At 44.0% G+C, this 21,108-nt stretch overlaps 6 protein-coding genes across 6 annotated transcripts; 5 read left to right on the top strand and 1 right to left on the bottom strand.

Annotated features, from left to right (window-relative positions):
- The first annotated feature begins 1,342 nt into the window (after nucleotides 1-1,342).
- Nucleotides 1,343-21,050, top strand: LOC125769516 (uncharacterized). The gene is made up of 8 exons (XM_049438250.1): nucleotides 1,343-2,173; nucleotides 2,253-3,470; nucleotides 8,044-8,376; nucleotides 10,531-10,853; nucleotides 13,475-14,202; nucleotides 15,561-16,121; nucleotides 17,592-17,626; nucleotides 18,302-21,050. The coding sequence occupies exons 1-8, from the start codon at nucleotides 2,167-2,169 to the stop codon at nucleotides 20,455-20,457; spliced, it is 5,361 nt and encodes a 1,786-aa protein (XP_049294207.1). The 5' UTR covers nucleotides 1,343-2,166; the 3' UTR covers nucleotides 20,458-21,050.
- On the top strand, nucleotides 7,835-8,615 carry LOC125770283 (chondroitin proteoglycan 1-like). The gene is made up of 2 exons (XM_049439693.1): nucleotides 7,835-7,938; nucleotides 8,044-8,615. The coding sequence occupies exons 1-2, from the start codon at nucleotides 7,932-7,934 to the stop codon at nucleotides 8,427-8,429; spliced, it is 393 nt and encodes a 130-aa protein (XP_049295650.1). The 5' UTR covers nucleotides 7,835-7,931; the 3' UTR covers nucleotides 8,430-8,615.
- LOC125770284 (uncharacterized) lies at nucleotides 10,348-11,035 on the top strand. The gene is made up of 2 exons (XM_049439694.1): nucleotides 10,348-10,454; nucleotides 10,531-11,035. The coding sequence occupies exons 1-2, from the start codon at nucleotides 10,448-10,450 to the stop codon at nucleotides 10,899-10,901; spliced, it is 378 nt and encodes a 125-aa protein (XP_049295651.1). The 5' UTR covers nucleotides 10,348-10,447; the 3' UTR covers nucleotides 10,902-11,035.
- Nucleotides 12,054-12,881, bottom strand: LOC125770277 (peritrophin-1-like). Its single transcript, XM_049439685.1, has 2 exons — nucleotides 12,776-12,881; nucleotides 12,054-12,706 (listed from the first exon to the last, which is right to left on the bottom strand). The coding sequence occupies exons 1-2, from the start codon at nucleotides 12,780-12,782 to the stop codon at nucleotides 12,117-12,119; spliced, it is 597 nt and encodes a 198-aa protein (XP_049295642.1). The 5' UTR covers nucleotides 12,783-12,881; the 3' UTR covers nucleotides 12,054-12,116.
- LOC125770264 (mucin-2-like) lies at nucleotides 13,016-14,326 on the top strand. The gene has a single exon (XM_049439669.1). The coding sequence runs from the start codon at nucleotides 13,481-13,483 to the stop codon at nucleotides 14,204-14,206; it is 726 nt and encodes a 241-aa protein (XP_049295626.1). The 5' UTR covers nucleotides 13,016-13,480; the 3' UTR covers nucleotides 14,207-14,326.
- On the top strand, nucleotides 14,859-18,118 carry LOC125770255 (hepatitis A virus cellular receptor 1-like). Its single transcript, XM_049439659.1, has 2 exons — nucleotides 14,859-15,611; nucleotides 15,675-18,118. Exons 1-2 carry the CDS (start codon nucleotides 15,305-15,307, stop codon nucleotides 16,148-16,150), a joined length of 783 nt encoding a protein of 260 aa, XP_049295616.1. The 5' UTR covers nucleotides 14,859-15,304; the 3' UTR covers nucleotides 16,151-18,118.
- Nucleotides 21,051-21,108: the final 58 nt, after the last annotated feature.

Here is a 21,108-nt window from a genome sequence, read left to right as displayed (position 1 = left end):
TTGGCTCTCAAATGTCATACATACAGTAAACACACCTAAACACACACAGAGTTGTAAAATAAGAGAGAAATATATAGGTTGAACAGCAAACAAGCAAATGATGATGTATTTTTCTTTGTTCTTTCACCATGCCTATCTCCTGGCACGTCCTACGGAGAAAGATGGCGGCTGTTAATTAAGTTTCACGTTTCCAGTTACTAATTAAAATAATGCTTTCTAGTTGTGTTGTAAGAGTTGTTCAAGTCAAAAAACAAGCAAATAAAGCACGTTATAAAATGGGATAAAAAAACAGACTAACAAAGCTGCGTACCTCACTGCTACTGTTTTAAGCTGGCAGAAGGAACTGAACGCTGTGGCGAAAAGGTAAGAAACAGTGCTGTGATATGAAAAAAGAAGTAGTTTCATCAGCTTCATTAGGAAGTTTTGCTAACTTTTTGTTACTAAATAATTATTGCAGCATTAAACATGAAATAAAAAGCAAGCAACTTCACGCAGCTGACGGTGATAAACTTGATCGAGTTTTGATGCGCTTCTTACGGTCAACAACATAGGCAGAGGTTGGAGAAATGGACTGCAACGAGTTTTAATTAAATAATGCTATAATGTTATTGTTTATTTCTCTATTACTCTCTTTTCACTGTACTTTTTACTAGTGCCATGTATCTGAGAAAAACCGTAATCATACGGCGATGATCTGCAGTTGAATATTTTTGAAGAATTTGCACTTCTTTATTCAGCTTTAGCTTCAGAAGCAAATTGAATTTGAGGTCCCTTTGTTGATGACTCTCACATTGCAAGCTGCTCCAACCAATTGGCATTAAAATAAATCAATTTAATTTTTTTTCCAAATTACTTCAAAAAAAGTAAGGCTATAGCCTTAGAAAATTTTCGAATTTTTAATTTTCTTTTTATTTTTAATCCTTTTTTTAATTTAAACTATTATTTAAGTGAAAAGAAACTTATTTCAACCAATTGGCATTAAAATAAATCAATTTAAAAATTTTGCTAAATTGCTCAAAAAAAAGCTAAAGCTATATATAACCTTAGGAAATTTTCAAGTTTTTAGAATTTTTTTAATTTTTTCTAATTTTTTATTTTTTTTTTACTTAAAGCATTGTTTGAGTGAAAAGTAACTTATTTCAACCAATTCCCATTAAAATAAATCTATTTTTAAAATTTTGCTGAATTTCCCAAAAAAAAGCTAAGGCTATAGCCTTAGGAAATTTATGCCAGGTTTTTTTTTATGACTCCGAAATGAGTCGTTAAACGAACTGACTCCTAATAACGACTCATTCACTCTGAGTTGATTCACTAAAAAGAGTTGTTATTCTCATCTCTAAATTAAAACTGCGAATAAGATAAAAAAATTAATAAAGTTGTGAGGATGCTTCACAAACATTCTCTATCATTGTTACATATAGATGTATAAGTTTATCATATAACATCAATAGACAGCAACGTACGATGTGTGTTTTCCCAGACCTTTCAAGAAGTTACGATTTGCTCTTTTGTTTAACTTTGTCTTTTTTTTCACCTTGGTTCAACCAGGCAGTACGCTTCGTTCAGCAGTACGAACGAACATGAACGAAGACAAAGATTTTTTTAATCATCACTCATATCTCAGTCCTTCTGTACTTCCGGCATCGTATAGCTTTCATTGCGAAAGATGTCACACCGATCGCGAGAGCACGGTTGTTCGTCTTTTTTTCTGTTGTCGCGTAATCTACACCAATCACTGGACAACGGTCCAGGCAAACAGCACTATTCAGTTAGTCATATGATCGTATCGTATGCAGCGACCGATGCAGATCGCCGTGAATGGCATTTCGATGTTTTTTGTGGACATCGTCCGAGTTTAACAACTTTCCACTTTCTGCTTCGCACCCATGCCAACCTATATTCATCTTCGGAGGCTTTGATAAAGGTACACCTGCGAGCAGGTGAATCACTTCGTGGCGTAAATCAACAGCGCAGAATACCCGACGGCACGCGTTGTGGGAATAACCGACAATAACACTGAAGGCCTCTCCCGGTATACTATAAAACGGAATACAGCCGAGTGTGCGGCATCATTCACGGGTTTCTCGGCTTTGAAAAGGTGTTGCCCTTTTTAACAGACGGAACACTTCAAGAACTATACACAGAGAGTGGCCAACGTTTTCAACAATGAACGGTAAGAGTAAAACTTATCGCTGCGATAGTAGCATTTTCTTCTAGTTCATCTCCGGTTCACATTTCGCTTGGTATTGCAGTATTTCAGCCATTGCTGGCGGTAGTACTGTGCTGCGTGGCGTTTGCCAACGGTGAGACGGGAAACAAGTTTAACTACGATGATGGCATCCCGGACGTGCGCTGTCCGCAGTATGACAACCCGATGAATCCCGTCCACCTGGCGATCCCGAACGATTGCTCCAAGTTCCAGAAATGTTTCGGTGGACGCGCCTTCACGATCAGCTGTCCGCCGGGTCAGGAGTTTGGAGTGCATCTGCAACGCTGTGACTATCCCACGTTTGCGCGTTGCCAGCAAGGCTACGTGCAGCCTCAACCGGCCGGATTCAGCTACGATCTCGGCCAGGTTGATGCGCGTTGTGCTCGGTACGACGATCCCTTTAAGCCGAAGCATCTTCCGCATCCTTCCGACTGCAAGCGATTCTTCAAGTGCTTCGATGGTCGCGCATTTGAGCTGGAATGCCCAATGGGACAGGAATGGGGCATGAAATTGAACCGCTGTGATTACCCATCTATGGCAAAGTGTACAGCCGGACGTTTGGATAAACCGACCAGCGTCGTGGAAGATCAAAAGGAGGAAGTTGTTGCACAGACGGAGTCCAAGGACACGAAGTCCAAGGAAACGGAGTCGGAGGAATCGGCTATTGCGGGTAGTGGAGAGACAGTCGAAGAGGTTGTGGAGTACATCAAGCCAGCAAAGGCCGCGTTTAGCTATGACACCGGTGTCAATGATGTCCGCTGCCCCAAGCATGATGATCCATACCGTCCAATTCATCTTTCCCATGCGACGGATTGCCGCAAGTTCTTGAAGTGTTTCGATGGTCGCGCGTACACAATCGACTGTCCGGTCGGTCAAGAGTTTGGCCAGCGTATCAACCGTTGCGATTATCCACAGTTTGCCCAATGTTCGGTGCAAAAGGATCGCAAAAGCTTGCGCAAGGCGGCGGCACCACCGGGCGATGATTACTACTACGATGACTACTATGATGAGGAGCGAATTCCGCTCGATTCCACCGAATGGACGCCGGAGCAGCGCGAAATGATCGAGGGCATTACGGATGGGCGCTGCCCACAGACGGACAATCCGGCTGAACCGATTCATTTCATTCACCCGAAGGATTGTGGTAAGTTCTACAAGTGCTATGACGGGCGCGCCTATCTAATTCTGTGCCCGGCCGGACAGCACTGGAGTGTACGTTACGATCGGTGCGACTACCCGAAGGTAGCTAAATGCACCATTCGTGGCGGCTAAGATGGCTATGACTTCGGTCTGGCGCAGGCAGCGCTAGGATTAAGGAAGTATTTATTTGTTCGATAGACACATACGTATTAACAATAAATGGTAACATGAAGCGAGCAAACATATTGGTGTAAATAAAATAATACATAAACCGTACCGTAGAAAACTTATCATTTCATAATTGAAGCTCTATTCCTTACGACATGCGTTCAAACGCGGTTGTGAAGCTATTTAGAGCGAATTTTATATTGGACTTTAGGGAGAATTACGAATTCATTACATATGATGCGTAGGAACTTAATATATCTTTACTAGTCTTCAGTTATGGTTTAGTTGAGGTGAAGACCCGGAACAAGGCTATCATGTCTACGATATTCTTACGGAACCATAATATAATAACTTCAGCTGGCAGCACATGCTGTGGCTCGATGCGTCGTCTTACAATATCAACTACGTTGATATCATATGGCGTAGTAAATATTAAAGTTTCTTAGTTATACGCACTCGCAAAAACGCATGTCAGTAGGGGCGGACGCACATCCAGTAACAAATGATAAACAGCTAAACGAGCTTGAAAGTTCGAGACGCAAAGTATACAATGCCTTGAACTTCGTTAGTACCGTATCTCCAGATAAATCTGACTAACAGAGAGAAACCAACCCTCAGTAACCAATAGTAGGACGCCATTTAGGCAAGACTTGATTCTATAGCAATAGACTCGTTTAGTCGGCTTATTGATGGTTAACTTTGATTGTGAAGGACGTTAGCCGCCTTCCTACCTATTGTTTTATAAACCTGATATGACTTCGCCTACCATGAGACAGAGGGTGTCGTCATGAGTCTTTATACCATGTTGTTATAGCGCGATATCGTGGAGGGTTGTTAAGAGAATCATTGGAACTACTCTGGAGGTGTATGTCCATAGCGGATAATCTGCTAACAGATCTTGAATCTCGACGAATGTTAACGTTTGGAAGCGTTTCCTGCATCCTATTAGCTACTAATATAGGGTCCACAATACACAAGAATTGGTACCACTTAATCGAATAGATAAACCTAACTAGACGGAGTCAGTGTTGCGTCCAGCAACAAAGATTGCGTCCAGCAATCACAAATTTCTTTCCCTTTATCAAATCGCGACACGCGTGTGTTTTGTGTGTTAGTGTTGGTAGGGTTTGAAGAGTTGGATTATGTGTTGTGTGTTAAAAAAAACCTCTGCGTTCTTGCTGAGTCGCTAGAGAAAGAGCCCTGACGCCAGCTTCGGTGGGCTTTTTTTTCCGCGGCACTCATCCCGCTCAACCGAATATCCTCGCTGAGCCGAAGCTCACTTAGCCGAAATCGCTTTATGAGCGCCATCTAGCGGGAACGCGACGTGGCAGCGAAAGTTCAATTGAACCGTTTTATAGAACAGTCAGTCTTAGTGAGATTCATCAATCTTCGGTGTAAACGGCAATGTACCCCCTTGGGAAGCCTACACCATGGGAAGCCTACATCTAAAAGCTTACAGACAACAATATTTGGCTACTAACAAAAAGTCTTTAATATGGTACATCATGTGCATGCTCTATACAGCTACTACTTTATTATGCTAAAAACGTAAAATGGATCCAATGGCAAACACAAACAATCGATCTTTTACACATTATTCCTTCAAACCGAGCATCGAGCGCGTGCGGGATAATCGCACCGGTTGCTCTCGAAGTCAAATTCCAACCCTGATGGGCAGCTCATCTCATATGCGATTCCGTTGAAACACTTCTGGAACTTAACACAACTGGTCGTACTGGGGAAGTGTACCGGTTTGGCTGGATCGTCTTCACGTGGGCATCGTTTATTAAAGTGTGTAATAGGCTTTTCGTAGTTAAAGCCACCTTCGTTATCATTGTCATCGTAACTTCCATAGTACGGCTCAGGTCTACGGTTGTATGTAGGTTCGACCACTGGTGGACGTTGTTGTGGTTTCGGCATCACTGGCGCTGGTTGTGGGTTTGGCATCACTGGTGCTGGTTGTGGTTTTGGCACCACTGGCGCTGGTTGTGGGTTTGGCATCACTGGTGCTGGTTGTGGTTTTGGCATCACAGGCGATGGTTGTGGTTTCGGCATCACTGGCGCCGGCTGTGGTTTGTACTGCGCATCCCAGTTCATCGATGGTACACGGTTTGGCTGGTACTGTGGCTCTTCCGGTACACGTTCCACCGGACGATTTGGCCGCTGTTCGGTTCTGACCGGTTGTGGTGGTTTACGATTATCCTGTTGCTGAACTACACGGTCGTCCGGATTAAACCGGTCTACGATTGGTTCGCGATCGTATGAACCTTGCCGGGACGGCAATTCATAGATGGGCATTCCGTTTCCAACACGGTTAGGTGGTCCTGTTTTCACGGTAGCTTGATACCCTTCCATCGGGTTCTGCTCGTAAGGATGCCATGCTTCCTGTGACTGATATGGGAAGTAGTCCGAATTACCAAGAGGACCTTGATCACCCTGATTCTCTTGAGGTTGAGGTTTCTTCACTTTATTAGGTTGCTCTGCTGGTTTCGATGGCTGTCGTGAAGGTTGCTTATAAACCGACTCCTGATCGGTATAGGATGGCTTTGCTTGTTGTCCGTAGTATGGTACTTCATACTCAGCCTCTACGAATGATGGACTGGGTTGATACCATTCAGGACGAGCTGGTTGTGGATTGTTGCTTTGCTGTTCCTGCTGAGGACGCTTTGGAGAATAGTTGTTTTGCATATCTTGAGGTTTCGATGGGAATGACTCCACGTTTGGCTGGTTGGGTCTAAAAGTTCCCGGCCTAGGCTGATTAGCCGCGAGCTCAGCCTCAGGTTTAGGTTGATATGCGTCCGGTCGGTATGGTTTATAATTTTCTTGAATTTGGAACTGAGGTTGATATTTGTTTGGTTGAGCCAGCTCGGGCTTAGGCTCTCGATTCCAACCCTGTTGACCGTATGGCTCATAGTATTCGGGTTCGGGCTGTGCTTGAAGCTTAGACGGTTCCAGCGAAAGGTAAGGCTTTTGATATTCGACCTGTCCGTTGGCCGTACCTTGAGGTTTGTATTTCGCCTGATACTCATACGCCGGTTCCGGCAGATTACGTTCGTCATATCCTTGATGCGGATGACGCTCTTCCCGAACTAATTGCGCCGCATTCGGTGATTCTTGGGGCCGTTGCCGATTTTCCACCGACTGCTGATTCGCTGGCCCGTTGCGTTGCAGATAGTATGGATCCGGTATAATCCAAGTAGGTTCATTTGCCGCTTGAAACTGACCACGGGGTGGTTCCTCGTTAGCGTACCCTACCAACTGTTGTCTGCCCTTATCTGCCACCCAAAGGGGACGCTCAAGATACGTGGCTTCAAGGACGGTAGCGAGATAAAGTACCACCGCAAGGGTGACAGATGTTTCTACGCCCATAGTGACACCTAAAAACAAAGGCACAAGAAAAGTGAAGGACGATTTTAAAATCTTCCTCAGCAATACCGTACACACAATAACCATCAGTGAGGGCTTCCTTTACCTTTCATGTGCAGTAATGCTGTCGTTTGCACCGCTGCTTATGTTACATCCAAGGGGAAATCATTTACATTTTATAACCTCGCTGGAGACCTCACGTGACCCACACGCCTGCAATTTGTTGCTGGACTTAGGTTATCTTGTCGTGCTAGGCGATATGGCGGCTAGTGTGTGCGCAAAATTTCAAATATTTTCCTAGAACTGAGCATGCCCAACACACAGTTTTAATGGATATTTCAAGTCATGGGTAATGCAAATTTTTTGTACACCATTGTTCGACACCATTATGCTCTTATCGGTCGTATCGCGTGCAAAAGTAGCTCGAAATTTGATACTGGACACACTCTGCTACCGGAACTTGCGGAATCAAACGTTCAAGGTCCCCAATTTCTCCTGATCGTATATGCGATAGTGTAAATGATTCTACTAAAGCAGAAAGTTGTCTCAGGATCACTCGTGAACAGTTCAGTAAATAGCTGTACTTTTTGAATACTTAAGAAAATCGTTCTGAAGTGCTTCGATCTGTGTCGGTTCTACTTCATACAGTGCCGCAAAAATCAAATGATCTGTTCTTAAGAACGGCCATATATTATGCAACCAGCATGATCGTTCTGCTTACCATTGACATGTGCTTATTTATTGTCAACCTCAGTTCTACACGATGGTTTGTTACTAATTTGCTTTTGGTGAACAAATTTAATTGAATGTCTAAAATAATCGAAATGAAGTAATCATTCAGTTCGTACATAATTGGTGCGATAAAGAGCCGCCGACAGGTGTGTGGTACAGGAAAATACATTCTAAATAATAGGTTCCGCCAACCAAGGAAAATTTGAAACACTCTGCCTAATATCGTATAAATAGGCATGAAGCACACCTTACTCGGCATCATACTGCAGTACTACCGCCGCACATCAGTACAGAGCAATTTTCTCAACGAATCAAAATGAAAGGTAAAGTGTCAGCAAAACAGCAGTGAAAATGTCACAAATTCGGACAAATTTGGGAAGAAAATGTACCAAAATTTTATATTGTTTGTTTGATATTTTATTTCTCAGCCATCATCGCCTTGTGCATCATTGCTGGAGTTTCGGCCCAGTACGAGTATAACAGCGGTTTCGAAATTGGCATTCCGCAAAACTACTACGCCAACCAGCAGTACAATGGACAGTACAGCAATGGTCAGTACAACAACGGCCAGTACAACAACGGCCAGTATAACAACGGCCAATACACTGCACCGACCAAGACAATCCCTGACGCTCGTTGCCCACGTATCGATGATCCGATGCGCCCGGTCCATCTGCCGTACGCCGGCCACTGTAACCAGTTCCTGAAGTGTACCGGAGGCCTGGGCTTCGTCATGGACTGCCCGGCCGGACTCGACTTCAGTGCTCGCTCGAACCGTTGCGAGTATCCTGCAGTCGCTCAGTGCCGCACCTAATCTACCGAGTACGATCAGAATGAAGGCCAACTTCTTTCCAGTGAAGAAATGGAGTGCAGGAACCGAAACTGAACTGAAATGATTTTCAACGCATCAATGGCCATGGAGACCAACACTTGGTATTAGTACATTTTTCAGCAAATAAAACACCTTCATAATGCCAATCGATATTGCTTACTTTGTGCCCTTCATTATATTTATTTATATAGATATACTACTATTCTGTCTTATACATACTTATCAGGTGTTACTTCGGAATTTATCCCGGATTTCCGAGGTTTTTCGCCGCTTGCTCGATCCTTTGAACAGCATCTGTTACGCCATAAAAGAGACGCCATAAGAGCCATAAAAAATGACGCATACTATCATTGGCATCTGCTAGGCTCTTATAGACTTGTTAAAGTCTTATTGACTTGTAGAAGATGGTCGCCTAAGTTTTTCCCTCTGAGTCGCGGATGCTAGGTTGAAGAATAGACAATGCTAGTCCATCTCCTCATTTCAGTTTCATCTTGGCTTAACGACCTTACAGGTCACGCCGGCCATTTCTGGCTTACTAGACATATTTTTACCACTTAGCCGGATAGTCAGTCCTTGCTATGAGGGGACGGTCCGGATGGGATTTGAACCCGCTCCTGCCGTGTGGACCGGCTCCGTTTATCGCATACATCACCGGCGGCCCCCTCATTTCAGTTTGGGTATCGTATAATTTTGTTGTAATATTATTAGCCATATTCAGCCCAGAAGTATGCAATCTTTACTTTTTAGTGAATCAATAAAGATCCTCATAGCAATTTTTTTAGGAATAAAAAATTTGCATACTTTCCGGCGCTGATACCTAATACACAAGCTAATAGATGAGCACGATCGGAACGAGATGAATAAATGCATGCCAAAATCAACAGTTATTATATTATGATGACAGTTTTTACGCCATCATTTACGTTAGTTAACAGATTGTAAACCATGTATCAAATATATTGTACAACAGTTCGTATTAAACCTTTTACCTCATAGAAAAAAAAGCACAAATTAGCTCTGCTTCATGTTTCTCCATTCCATTACGATTATTTATTTGCTGCACTGTAGTCAGATAGAAACAAATTATTTAAATTACTTATAGAGCACTTTCGATTGATTTTTTTTGGAAATAATGTTCAGGCTGTAGCACATGTTGTTGAACTGCATTAACTAAATAGTCAAACATTTATTTAATAGTACATTCAAGATCATCTATTGAATTACTACTTGTACTTTCCAGGCTCTGTTTGCGCTTGAAGATGGTAAAATGTTGTACAAAGAGCAATAAATTTATTAAAACTAAAATGGCTTAAAAAGAAAAACACAAAATAAAATCAGCGATTTGTAAAATTGAAAAAAAAAATTGTTTAATTCGCTTATTCATATGGTTTGTTCCTACCTACTATAAGAATTTCATTTCAGAACGATAAGGATTTTAGCAGGTCTAATTAAATCCATATAAATATATGCACTACTGAAATATTACTACTTTAACAATTAAGATTATAAATAAGCATAACCTATCAGCATATAATTTTGATACGGTATTTGATACGACTGATTAGCATCTTTAAAAGTTGTATTTCCACGAAATTTGGAACACGGAACTTCGATCGTGCGAAACAATAATTTTACATCTGTAACGCAGTCGGTACGATTGTGGAACATCCGGAAGTTAAAAAGATGGAGCGGTTTGGCCACGAACAGCAAACAGCACCGTGCAACAGGGAAGGCGTACGTAATGGTTTTGATTTCTTTCTTTCTTGGAAACATCGATAACGTACATTAGAAGATACGATACTGCCGATAGCGGCGTAAAAGCGTGCGATGGTCACCGAAGCTGCTCTCAATTAGTGTGGGCAACTTATCAATTAGGCAAATTACTTGCAAAGTTCTGTATATAAGCATCGTGCCAAACACGAACTAAGTATCATTTGGTTCCAAGCAAGTCCCAAAGCTAACTGACCCAAGCGTATCCCTTGAACATAACATCAACAACAATGAAGGGTAAGCGATGGCGGTCGTGCAGAAGCCCATTGTCCGGAATTGTAGCTAAAGACTATTTTACTTACTTTCCCATCAGCTTTCATCGTTTTCGCTGCTCTCGTTGCCGCCGTTGCTGCGGCCCCACAGTACTCGGAGATGTCGTACAATGCGTACCAGCAGGAGCCCCGTTTCGAGTCCCAATACCAGTACCAGCCGCAGTACCAGTCGCAGAGCGAACAGCTGTCCGCCGATGGTTACAAAATCGTCCCCGGTGTCGTTGATGCCCGCTGCCCCCGTGCTGACGACCCGATGAAGCCGGTCCATCTGGCTGTGAACGGTAACTGTGGCAAGTTCATGAAGTGCTTCGGTGGCCGTGCCTACGAGATGGACTGCCCGGCCGGTCTGGAGTTCGGATCCAAGGTGAACCGTTGCGACTATCCAGCCCTTGCCCAGTGTTCCCGCTTCTAACTCCTCACGAATGCACGAACGATCGCGTAAATGTCCCGAGAGGTGTGATGCCGCAGGAGTTGAGGACATTTATTGAATAAACTATCTGGTTTTTGCTCTGAAATCTCCTCTAAAATCTGTTTGTTTTGTCTATCATCTTGTTTATCAGGTTGCACAACCACTTAGCATCGTTCCGATGATCTGTCTCTCGACGGACCATCTTCTCACACAGTGACAGAACCGAGTAACGAGGTTACACTTAGCGCTCAGTCAATGCACATCGGTCAGGAATGTTGGAGATGCGATTTTTTGCATGTGACTTTTCTTCTTTCTTGGCTTAACGACCTCTAAGGTCACGCTGACCATTTCTGGATTACTAGACTTGTCTCACCACGTAGCTGGTCAGTCCTTGCTTTTATGTTCTTTTTCTTTCGTCACTTTCAGAAGACTATTACCGTTAAACACGACACGAACATTTAAGTTAAATAACAAATATATTACAAACGTTACGTTACATTGGACGCGCACGCCTTAGTTCTGTCTAGCCACGCTCTACGTTCCTTTCGCGCCGGAGCCCTAACCCGAAGTGACCCTTCGCTCGCGAACCCCGACCTCCCGGTAGATCTCACCAACACATCAACCACTGACCGTTTCTGTCAGTGGTGAGTTTAGGTGACAGATCTACCGAGGAAAGGTTGGACCATAACACTTGCTACTAAGGGACGCCCATCTGGACCGACCCCCCGTAGCAAGGACTGACTATCAGGCTATGTGGTTAAAAGAAGTCTAGTAAGCCAGAAATGGCCGGCGTGACCTGTAAGGTCGTTAAAGCCAAGAAGAGAGAGAGACTAGGGGACGGTCCGAATGGGATTTAGTATCCGGTCCTGTCGTGTGGAACTGGCGCCGTTTAACACAAACATATGCGGCATATGCGTTTTTGCAGATGAGTTATAGTTGAATTGTGTTCTCTTCTTGGCGCAATGAACTGATGGCTCATTTCTACAATAACTGGTTTATTATACTTAATGTTACGAGGAGGAAACAATCGTGACGAGGAGATACTATGCATATGATACGACTCGAAAATCATATTTTCATATATCCGGCCAAGCCGAATAAAGAACACCCAAAGATGCATCAATATTCATGGCTAACACAAGTGAACGTTTGGAACTTTCTAAGATTTTCTAACTCGAATCGATAGCGATAGTTTTATTTGCTTGGTATGACTTAAGCTCACATACGGCTGCATCGGGCTAGCGCAGGATAGTCGCAACGACTATTCTTCGTATTGAACTCCAACCCCTTCGGACAGTCCATCTCATAGGCACGGCCTCCGAAACACTTCATGAACTTGCTACAGTTCCCGGTGCGCGGTAGGTGGATTGGTTTCAGCGGATCATCCGTTCGGGGACACCGAGCATCAACGACAATGACTGCCGGTTTGTACTGTGGGGCTGGGACTTCATCGCGCTCTTCCTGCATATCGTTCCAGGCCGGGCGATTCAGTACGAGCCGCTCCAAGGGCATCTCGAAACCGTAGCTAGCCTGTTGCACCTGAGCCCTGCCATCAACAGAGCAACGGACCAGATAGTCGTAATCGCAGCTGCGTTGCTCCGTATCGTACTCTAATCCCTCCGGACAACGCATCTCGTACGCCATACCGGACGAACAGACCAGAAAACGATTACAGTCCGTCGGGTGCGTTAGGTGTACCGTCTTAGCCGGATCATCGACACGTGGGCAGCGAGGATCACGGGTATACAAATCCTTAGCATCCAGCCCTGTCACCAGCAACAGAGTGACTACACTAGTCACCGAAATACCTGAAAAAGATTTCTGCATGTCCATCAGATTCGCTTTTAAAATGGGGCTCAAATCAAACAACACTTTACCATGCATTTTATACTTTTTTGTTCACACAGTTCACAACAGCTTCTCTAACTACCCTCAAACGGGTTAGTAATGCATCAAGGCAAGCATACAACACGTCTTATATAGCGACAGTTTGCTCAGGTTGTTCTGCGTTGTCGCAAAAGTTCTACCCGTTGAATTCTGAAAGGCCATTAGTGAGCGCCTGCGTGAAACATTGTTGTATCAATTAGGAGTACATTTTCTTAATGTGTTGAACCGTTTGCTATGTTAGCTACCGTATACCCATTCATACACCGGCGCTGACTAAGCTTTTATCTACTAGCGCGAAAGCTTTGAGGAAGAGACACATTATCTTATCTGTTACACAAGGCGATCACCACATCATCAAACAATTCGTCATACTACAAGAGAAATAAATTTGCACTAATAACCGGGCTGTACGCATGTGGGTACTATCAACGTTTGCAATACTTTACTAACCCGTCTGTTGCGAGAGCGAATGTAAGATTAAGATTCGATTGGCAATTATTGCGCGAGTTACTCAACAATGTTAGATCTTCCTTCCAATATCCATAATAAAAGTAGCGTATCAGCAGGGCTGAAGATTAGATAATGTATGGCCAGTGTCTTTCATTTCAGCAAGACTAATATTTAAAATCGAACAGTAGTGTTCCACACCGCTTATCGTCCGGTTAACGTTATACGTCCCATCGCATAAGGGTAAAATGGTTGCTCAGCTGAAAATCACGTGTTTGGTGGTTTTTAGCTTGTTCAACCACTATACCTGCCAAACGACGGTCTGCACTGGCAATGAAGAGTCCGACCAAGCTTTTCCTCACGAGAATGACTGCACGCTGTATTACATCTGTGCGGATGGTAACCAGTATCAGCTGTCCTGTTTCAACGGGCAGCACTTTTCGCCGATAACACTGCGCTGCGAACCACCCGAGACGGCTTTATGTGAACCTGACCTTTCGTCGACAGTTTCGACACCGAGTCTTACCGGTCCAACATTACCAACCTCACCATCTCCAACGTTTCCGTCTAGTCCAACATTAACACCCACCGGTACGGATGTACCGACGACACTGGAAAACACAGATACTACCGTTACTATTCCAACGGTTGAAACGGCATCACCACCAACAGTTCCAACTGCGCCAGAATCAACAGTAACGGATCTGACGCAAACATCATTCGATTCCACGACAGTCACTCTATCGACGGAAACCACTGCAAGCGATACGACGTTTACTATCCCAACGGTTGGGACAGCACCACCACCAACGGTACCGACAGCTCCACCTATAGATACTACGACTACGGATGAGTCTACCACGCCGGACTCTGAAGAAACAACCATGCCGGATGAAACGGAAGAACCAGACGACAGTGAGGAGCTTACATCCAACGTAGTGTTTGATCCCGAAGATTTTCTAATTCCTTTGTAGCGAGAAGCGTTTATTAGTGAACAAGCTCACTGTGTGAAAAACAGTTAAATACATCCATCATTCTAGGCAGTTGCATACTAAGAATTCTTTACATATTGAAATCGTCAAATCAAGTAGATAAGTGTGAGATGAGAAAGAAGCATCATTTAATGTGAATCGAAGACAGTAAAGTAAAAAAAACGAATTGTATGTCACATCCCGATATAACATTTCCATGAAACAAAATTATCATAGCTTTATGTTGGAATATGAAACGAAAGCCGTTACGCGTTATGCTTAGCGTTACGTTAAATCATCATCAAATTAATGACAATACATCACTGCGCCTAATGGTATGCAAAATACTGTTTCACGTCATGTCAATATGTTCAAACACTAAGCCCACTAACACTACCAATCTGCTTGTTCTTGTCAATGGAAGTCAATTTCACGAGGACTGATCTCGATCAATTTGGTCTAATAACCAACCACGTCTTATACGGCTTTATCGATTCAGGGTAGATGTATATTCAGTTTGTAATGTTGAAACATTTTTTTTCGGTTACATTGAAAGTCGACAGCATTGGTGACTAGTTTTGGTACGTTTCTGTCTGTTTAATTTAGTCTGTTTAATTCAGCTTGTTTAATTAGTTTTACATGTGATTTTGCTTAACATGAGCCATTCCCTAGTACATCGATGGGTTTATCCGAAGAAGCTTAATAGTCATCCAAAACGGTTACCTTAAAATAGCTATTTTTCGATAGTGAACCACTTACCACACTAATTGTATGGCCTCTGCAACCCATATCGATGGCCAATAAATTTCTGCCCTACCAAAGTTCATCAGAATAGCGGGGCAATAGGGGGGTTTTATCTGCAGACGTTTGCCTTTAATCAACAGATTCGTTTTACTGTTGGAAAATATTCTGCCACAATATATATATCTTATCTTGGAGGGATTGGATTACGCAGATGGAAGCAGTATCTGCCAGCAGTAGCTACCTATAAAAGATGAAATGTTTTTGCCTCGGCTTCCAGTTTTACTGCTCGTGGTGATTGCGCATTGCCCACCGCGACGACTACCTCGTGTGAAAGTTTTGTAAGAAAATTGTTCGAATATGTGGAAGTGTTCTACCGTGACGCTATTCGCGTTAAGTTTGCTCGCCTATGTGAGCGCACAGACGCCTGATTCTCGATGTCCGCTGGTGGACAATCCACCATTTCATCTACCGCACGAAACAGACTGCGCGTTGTTTTACACCTGTTCTTATGGCATGAAATATTTGAAGCAATGCCCACCTAATCAGCATTTTGGCTTCGCTATACAACGGTGCGATCATCCCTATTTCGCACAATGTAATCTCGGGGGAGGAGTTACAACTACTACGGTGCCGAGTACAATACCTACCACAATTCCAACAATACCTACCACAATTCCAACGATACCTACCACAATTCCAACAATACCTACCACAATTCCAACGATACCTACCACAATTCCAACAACTTCCACCCCAATACCATCAGTCCCTACAGCATCTCCAACAACAGCTCCTACCACAATCCCAACCACGGTTCCAACCACGGTTCCAACCACGATTCCAACTACAGTTTCAACTGTAGCTACAACTACTACTACCGTTTCTGGAGTACCGACTGCACCAACTTACACATCATCCGCAACAACAGCGCCAACGACAATATCATCGACTCAAACGATTCCAACGGCTCCATCGCCAGGTACAACGATCCCAACAGCTCCAACACCAGGTCCAACCACCGTTACTGTTCCTGGTCAAACCACCGTTACCGTTCCGGCTCAAACCACTACAGTTGCCACTACTACTACAACTACAACAGTCGGCCCACCTACAATTCCCACAGTTCCCACAGCTCCACCTCCCACCGCTCCAACGGCACCTCCTGCCCGCTACGGTAGGAGAATTTCAATTGGCCATCCTTAACCAACAACATCACCGAGCTGCCAACCGACCAAAACTCACTCATAGCTGCTATCGACAACCGGAAAGGAATGCTTTCAACGTGGCCAACAGTACCCACTATGAATAGATTAAACTAAGCCAACCTAATCAGCTGTCGTAAATCAATAAATAATATTTATAACCTTCGCCAAGTTCACAATACCTAATATACGTTCAGTGGCCATTTTATCTGTGGATGCGCGACGACACTGGATAATCGAAACACCAAATACCGATACATTTCTTATCGCTTGCTGTACGCAGAAGGTTTAACACGATGGCACCAACAACGTACTCAATAAAGCCGATTAATATCCCAGCAAATTCACTATACAATCGGCCCATTTCTGCCTGAAAGAATGTAAACTAGACATAAGTCACGAATATCATGGAGTTCAGCATTCCACAACGTCGAAAACTAAATAAGCAAAAATATCATTTTCGTTACATCACATTCTAACGACATACATCGCACTGCTGTGTTACATATGTAAGTTTGCAATAAATAATGTTTCTTATATTTACGATGCTCACCCCAAAAATACACAATTTCTGAAACAGGAAGGAACCAATTTCAATTATTGCGTATCTGTGCTTCAATCAAGGTTCTCTTGATAAACTTTACTCCCAACAAACACGCACGCGGACAGCAATAGTCTAGACCCCAAAAAAAAGGCACCTTTTGCCATTGTGCGGTGGCCGCTTTCATCGTGCGAGAACTGTGGGAAGTTTTCGAACGTATCGCAAGGTTTTTCAGCGTTATATGAGTATTGTGATTATAGGTCGGTTTATTATGTGTTTCGTTTCAAACGTTACAACCCCATGGTCCCGGGGCTAAACAGTAAACAGCAACACGTCCAATCGTACGGATGTGTTAAACGCTTACACAGCAATTGTATTGAACACAAGATCGTCACCTAGCAAACGCAAAGTATGGCCAAGTTCCAACTTCTTCTGTTAACCGCATCGCTAATGCTGCTGATCGTCATCTGCTTCGGCCAAGAGACAACGACGCTAGAACCGGGCGATGAACCATTCGTGGAGGTGTTGTACAGGCGCATCCTACGTCTACGATGTCCGGACGGTCAGCGATGGTACAATGCGCTAAAGATGTGCATTTTCGTCCCAACAGCACCAACGGCTGCACCAACAGGGTTTCTGTAGAATCGGTTACAAAATAACTCAATTTGCCAAAAATTAAAAAAAAACAAGTGCAGCTCTTACGCTGTTTTGCGGTAGTACATAACACTCGACAGAACTTTGTTGCATTTTTGGGAAAGAAAAAACCGTTTACGCTGGAAGATCGCAGCCTACAACTATATGACATAAAGGAAAGGTACATATGTATATATTTCTAATATGTACATATATCTGCAAATATCGTCATGTGATGTGATAATGCAACAATAACGCTGTTTTACAGATATACGCTGCTCAAGTTCCTGTTTCTCTTGTGGTGTAGATCTGATTGAACACACAATTTAAATGGCTGTTCTGTTGCAATACACGTAGCACAGATACAAACGTCGTCGTTAGTCATTGGTTCTTACTGTTTGTGGTCATCCAAACAACAGAAGTCGCCATTTGATTACAATTGTTTACCATAGAACATTGGGCTGATCTTATCGAGCCTTGCTGGACGGTGTAATTATTAGGTTGCGGCAGTAAGATAACGTACCCCTTGCCAAGTAACAGTATTCGAAGATCCTGATGAGACGTACGTCATCAAGCTGGCATGTCGTGAATACTTGTGGCTACTGGTAGCAAAGAAACAAATAAATCGTCGCTGTTCACTAGAAACCACCTCCATCCAAATCATCTCCAAGTGCAGGCTAGTATTCGTAGTACTCCTTGTGTGCACACAAACCATCGAACACCTGCACTGTCTGATTGCCAGTTTGCGAATTCATATTCCATTACCTAATGGCTTTGGCAACCGGTGCCAGCAAACCAATCAGCGGAAGTGAATACCTACGTTCCTTTGCTTCCTGTACATGGAACCAATTCAAGATGATGTCGCATCGAATCTTGCACGTCAACATGTCATTTGTCAGAATGGCCATGTTTTGGACTGCCGGTGTGCAGCCTACAAAAGGTAGCCACCGACATCGGGACGCCACTAGTGCTGACCAGACCGTTCGGTAAACACGGCAAGGGTTACCGTGCCCGTGAGATACAGCCTCGAGATGGTTTGTCCGCGGTGGGTTGTGTGTGTAACGAGTCTAGCCGTGATATCTTCACTGCTGCATTGTAGTATCGCTGTCGATCCGTGCGCCGAGCATAGCACCGTGCCTCATCCGACCAACTGTACCAAGTATCTGGAATGTGTGAATGATAAGCTCATGCTGTTGACATGCGATGACCAATATTATAGCGTTAGCCTCGGTGCATGCACGAGCGAAACACCGGAAAACTGCTATCAGCTCAAGATGCCGGAAAATATTGCTTTCGCCGGTGATTTGTACCTCGGACGTGCTGTGGTGGACCCGTGTGCGACGTTCAGACCAGGATTCAAACTACCCCATCCAGAAAACTGTGGGTTCTTCTACCAATGTACACAGTCCGGAGCGGCCCTGTTCAGGTGCCCCGCCAATCTGCTGTTCCACGCCAAACTGAAGGTTTGCGTCTGGCCACAGCAAGTGGAATGTGTCCCGGGTGCCATTCTACCACCGACAACAACAACGGAGCAAACCGGTGATGACGATGACGACGATGATAACGATGATTTGCCGGATGAAATCTGTGAACCTGGGTGCTTTCTCGATCTACGGTGCCCGGTAGACTGTGATCCGATTATTCCGCCGAAACTTTTCCCACATCCAAGCCGGTGCGATGCGTACTTTACCTGCAATTCGTACGGTTATTCCTGTGTCACCGAGTGTCCTATCGGCACGTGGTTCAGCAGCATTTTCCAACGCTGTGTTAATCCGGAGCTAGCAGAATGCACACCGATTGTACCGCCCATTTGTGAAATACCAACCTGTCTGCCAAATCCGGACTGTCCCGTTCCCGATACGGTTCCTCCGACGAAGCTACCACATCCAGATCGCAGCGATTGGTATTACATTTGTCGAGATGGATCATCCTGCCAGATGGCTTGTCCGCCTGGTTTAGAATGGAATCCAATCTTGCGCGAATGTGACTTTTTCGCGGACACACCTTCGCCAGAAACAACAGTAACTACGGAAATCATTACTACTACGACAGAAGAACCGATTACTACCACCACTACAGAAGAACCGATTACTACCACCACTACAGAAGAACCGATTACCACGACCACTACAGAAGAACCGATTACTACCACCACTACAGAAGAACCGATTACTACCACCACTACAGAAGAACCGATTACTACCACCACTACAGAAGAACCGATTACTACCACCACTACAGAAGAACCGATTACTACCACCACTACAGAAGCACCGATTACTACCACCACTACAGAAGAACCGATTACTACCACCACTACAGAAGAACCGATTACTACCACCACTACAGAAGCACCGATTACTACTACCACTACAGAAGCACCGATTACTACGACGACTACCCAAATTTGGACCACCCCCGAGGTCGACTGTCCAACATGTCCACCTTCGAACTGCTTCCCGGACTATCGGTGCCCGGTGTGCGAAAAGTGCAATCCTACCTACTTCCCGCACGAAGACTGCGATAAATTCTACAAGTGCAGCTTTGGATTGATCTGTGAAATGAAATGTCCGCCCGGTCTTCACTTTAACGCACGCGAGAACGTATGCGACTGGCCGCAACAGGCCGGTTGCGAATATCCGCCAATCATCGAAGACCCACCAGAGAATGTGGTCTGCCATCCGAACCCACAATGCCCACCCGGCAGTGGTATCGAGACGTTCCTACCACATCCATCCAACTGCTCACAGTTCTACAAATGTAGCTGGGGTAACGCCTGTCTGAAGGAGTGTCCGGATGGGTTGCACTGGAGCATGGCAAAGATGCGCTGCGAGTGGCCATTCATTGCCGGTTGCGATCCCAACATACCACCGAACGATCCAAACTGTCCAACCTGTCCGTGTCTTCCCTGCCGATCGAACCGTAACGCTTGCCATCCGTCGCAACGCTGCCCGCCGGCTGGTATGCAGAACACCTCGATCAGCTTCAGCCACGAGCTGTACTGTAACCGGTTCTACGAATGTCTCTCCGGGCAGGCTTGTATACTCGAGTGCCCATACGGTCTCGAGTACAGTGGCGGTGTGGGACGATGCGATGATCCTAGCAAGGCCCAATGCAGCCGTTGGTGGAAGTAAATTAGCCGCGTGCAAAACACACTGCTGGCAACAATCAAATAATTTGGCTAATGTACTGTACTAAGAGTTTTATACTTATCTGAATCACAAATCAAGAGCATAACATCTAAATAAAAGCAATCACTTTCCTCACATTATGCAACTTACAAATAGAAAATTATGTTTTCTAACGTAGAAAATAAAATGTTATTTAATATTAAATGTTCTACGCATTGTTGTGCAGATTACCCAAGCTTGTCTTCAATTGATTTGACAAGGTGTACTAATTTTTTAATTAAAATGGTCTTATCGATGTCAACATTAGGTCTATATAAACATAGTTAGTATTTGTAGTCAATGATAGTAAAGCTTACAGACTGAAACGCCTAAAAATATGCAATTTGAAGTTATTCTTTAAGCATGGATAGAAGTCCACAAACCATTAGTTGGACTTGAAATGGTTAGGTCCCCCTTTTTTCTTCCACCTTGTCATACAACTCATAGAGCTAGTCATTATAGCGAAACCAACTAATAAATAGTACTAAATAGTTAAAAGTGATCCTCTGACTTTCCCTATATAGCAACTAGAGATGTATAAAGTGAGTAAAATGTAAGATGGCATTGAAATAAATCAATTTAGAAAACTTTGCTAAATTACTCAAAAAAAAGCTA

This window comes from Anopheles funestus, chromosome 3RL (genome assembly GCF_943734845.2).
Source record: "Anopheles funestus chromosome 3RL, idAnoFuneDA-416_04, whole genome shotgun sequence".
Taxonomy (NCBI): domain Eukaryota; kingdom Metazoa; phylum Arthropoda; class Insecta; order Diptera; family Culicidae; genus Anopheles; species Anopheles funestus.
Note: the sequence above shows the minus strand (reverse complement) of the source record. Positions and strands in the feature narration are given on the sequence as shown.

Bases quoted from the DNA above. Each gene is read 5' to 3' on its own strand.
- LOC125769516 (XM_049438250.1), top strand. The intron at 3,471-8,043 runs GTGGCGGCTAAG...TTTATTTCTCAG, and splicing joins GGTAGCTAAATGCACCATTC to CCATCATCGCCTTGTGCATC. The intron at 16,122-17,591 runs GTAGGAGAATTT...GCTGTTTTACAG, and splicing joins GGCACCTCCTGCCCGCTACG to ATATACGCTGCTCAAGTTCC.
- LOC125770264 (XM_049439669.1), top strand. From the start codon at position 13,481: ATGGTTGCTCAGCTGAAAATCACGTGTTTGGTGGTTTTTAGCTTGTTC.
- LOC125770255 (XM_049439659.1), top strand. From the start codon at position 15,305: ATGTGGAAGTGTTCTACCGTGACGCTATTCGCGTTAAGTTTGCTCGCC. The intron at 15,612-15,674 runs CTACCACAATTC...TTCCAACGATAC, and splicing joins TACCACAATTCCAACAATAC to CTACCACAATTCCAACAACT.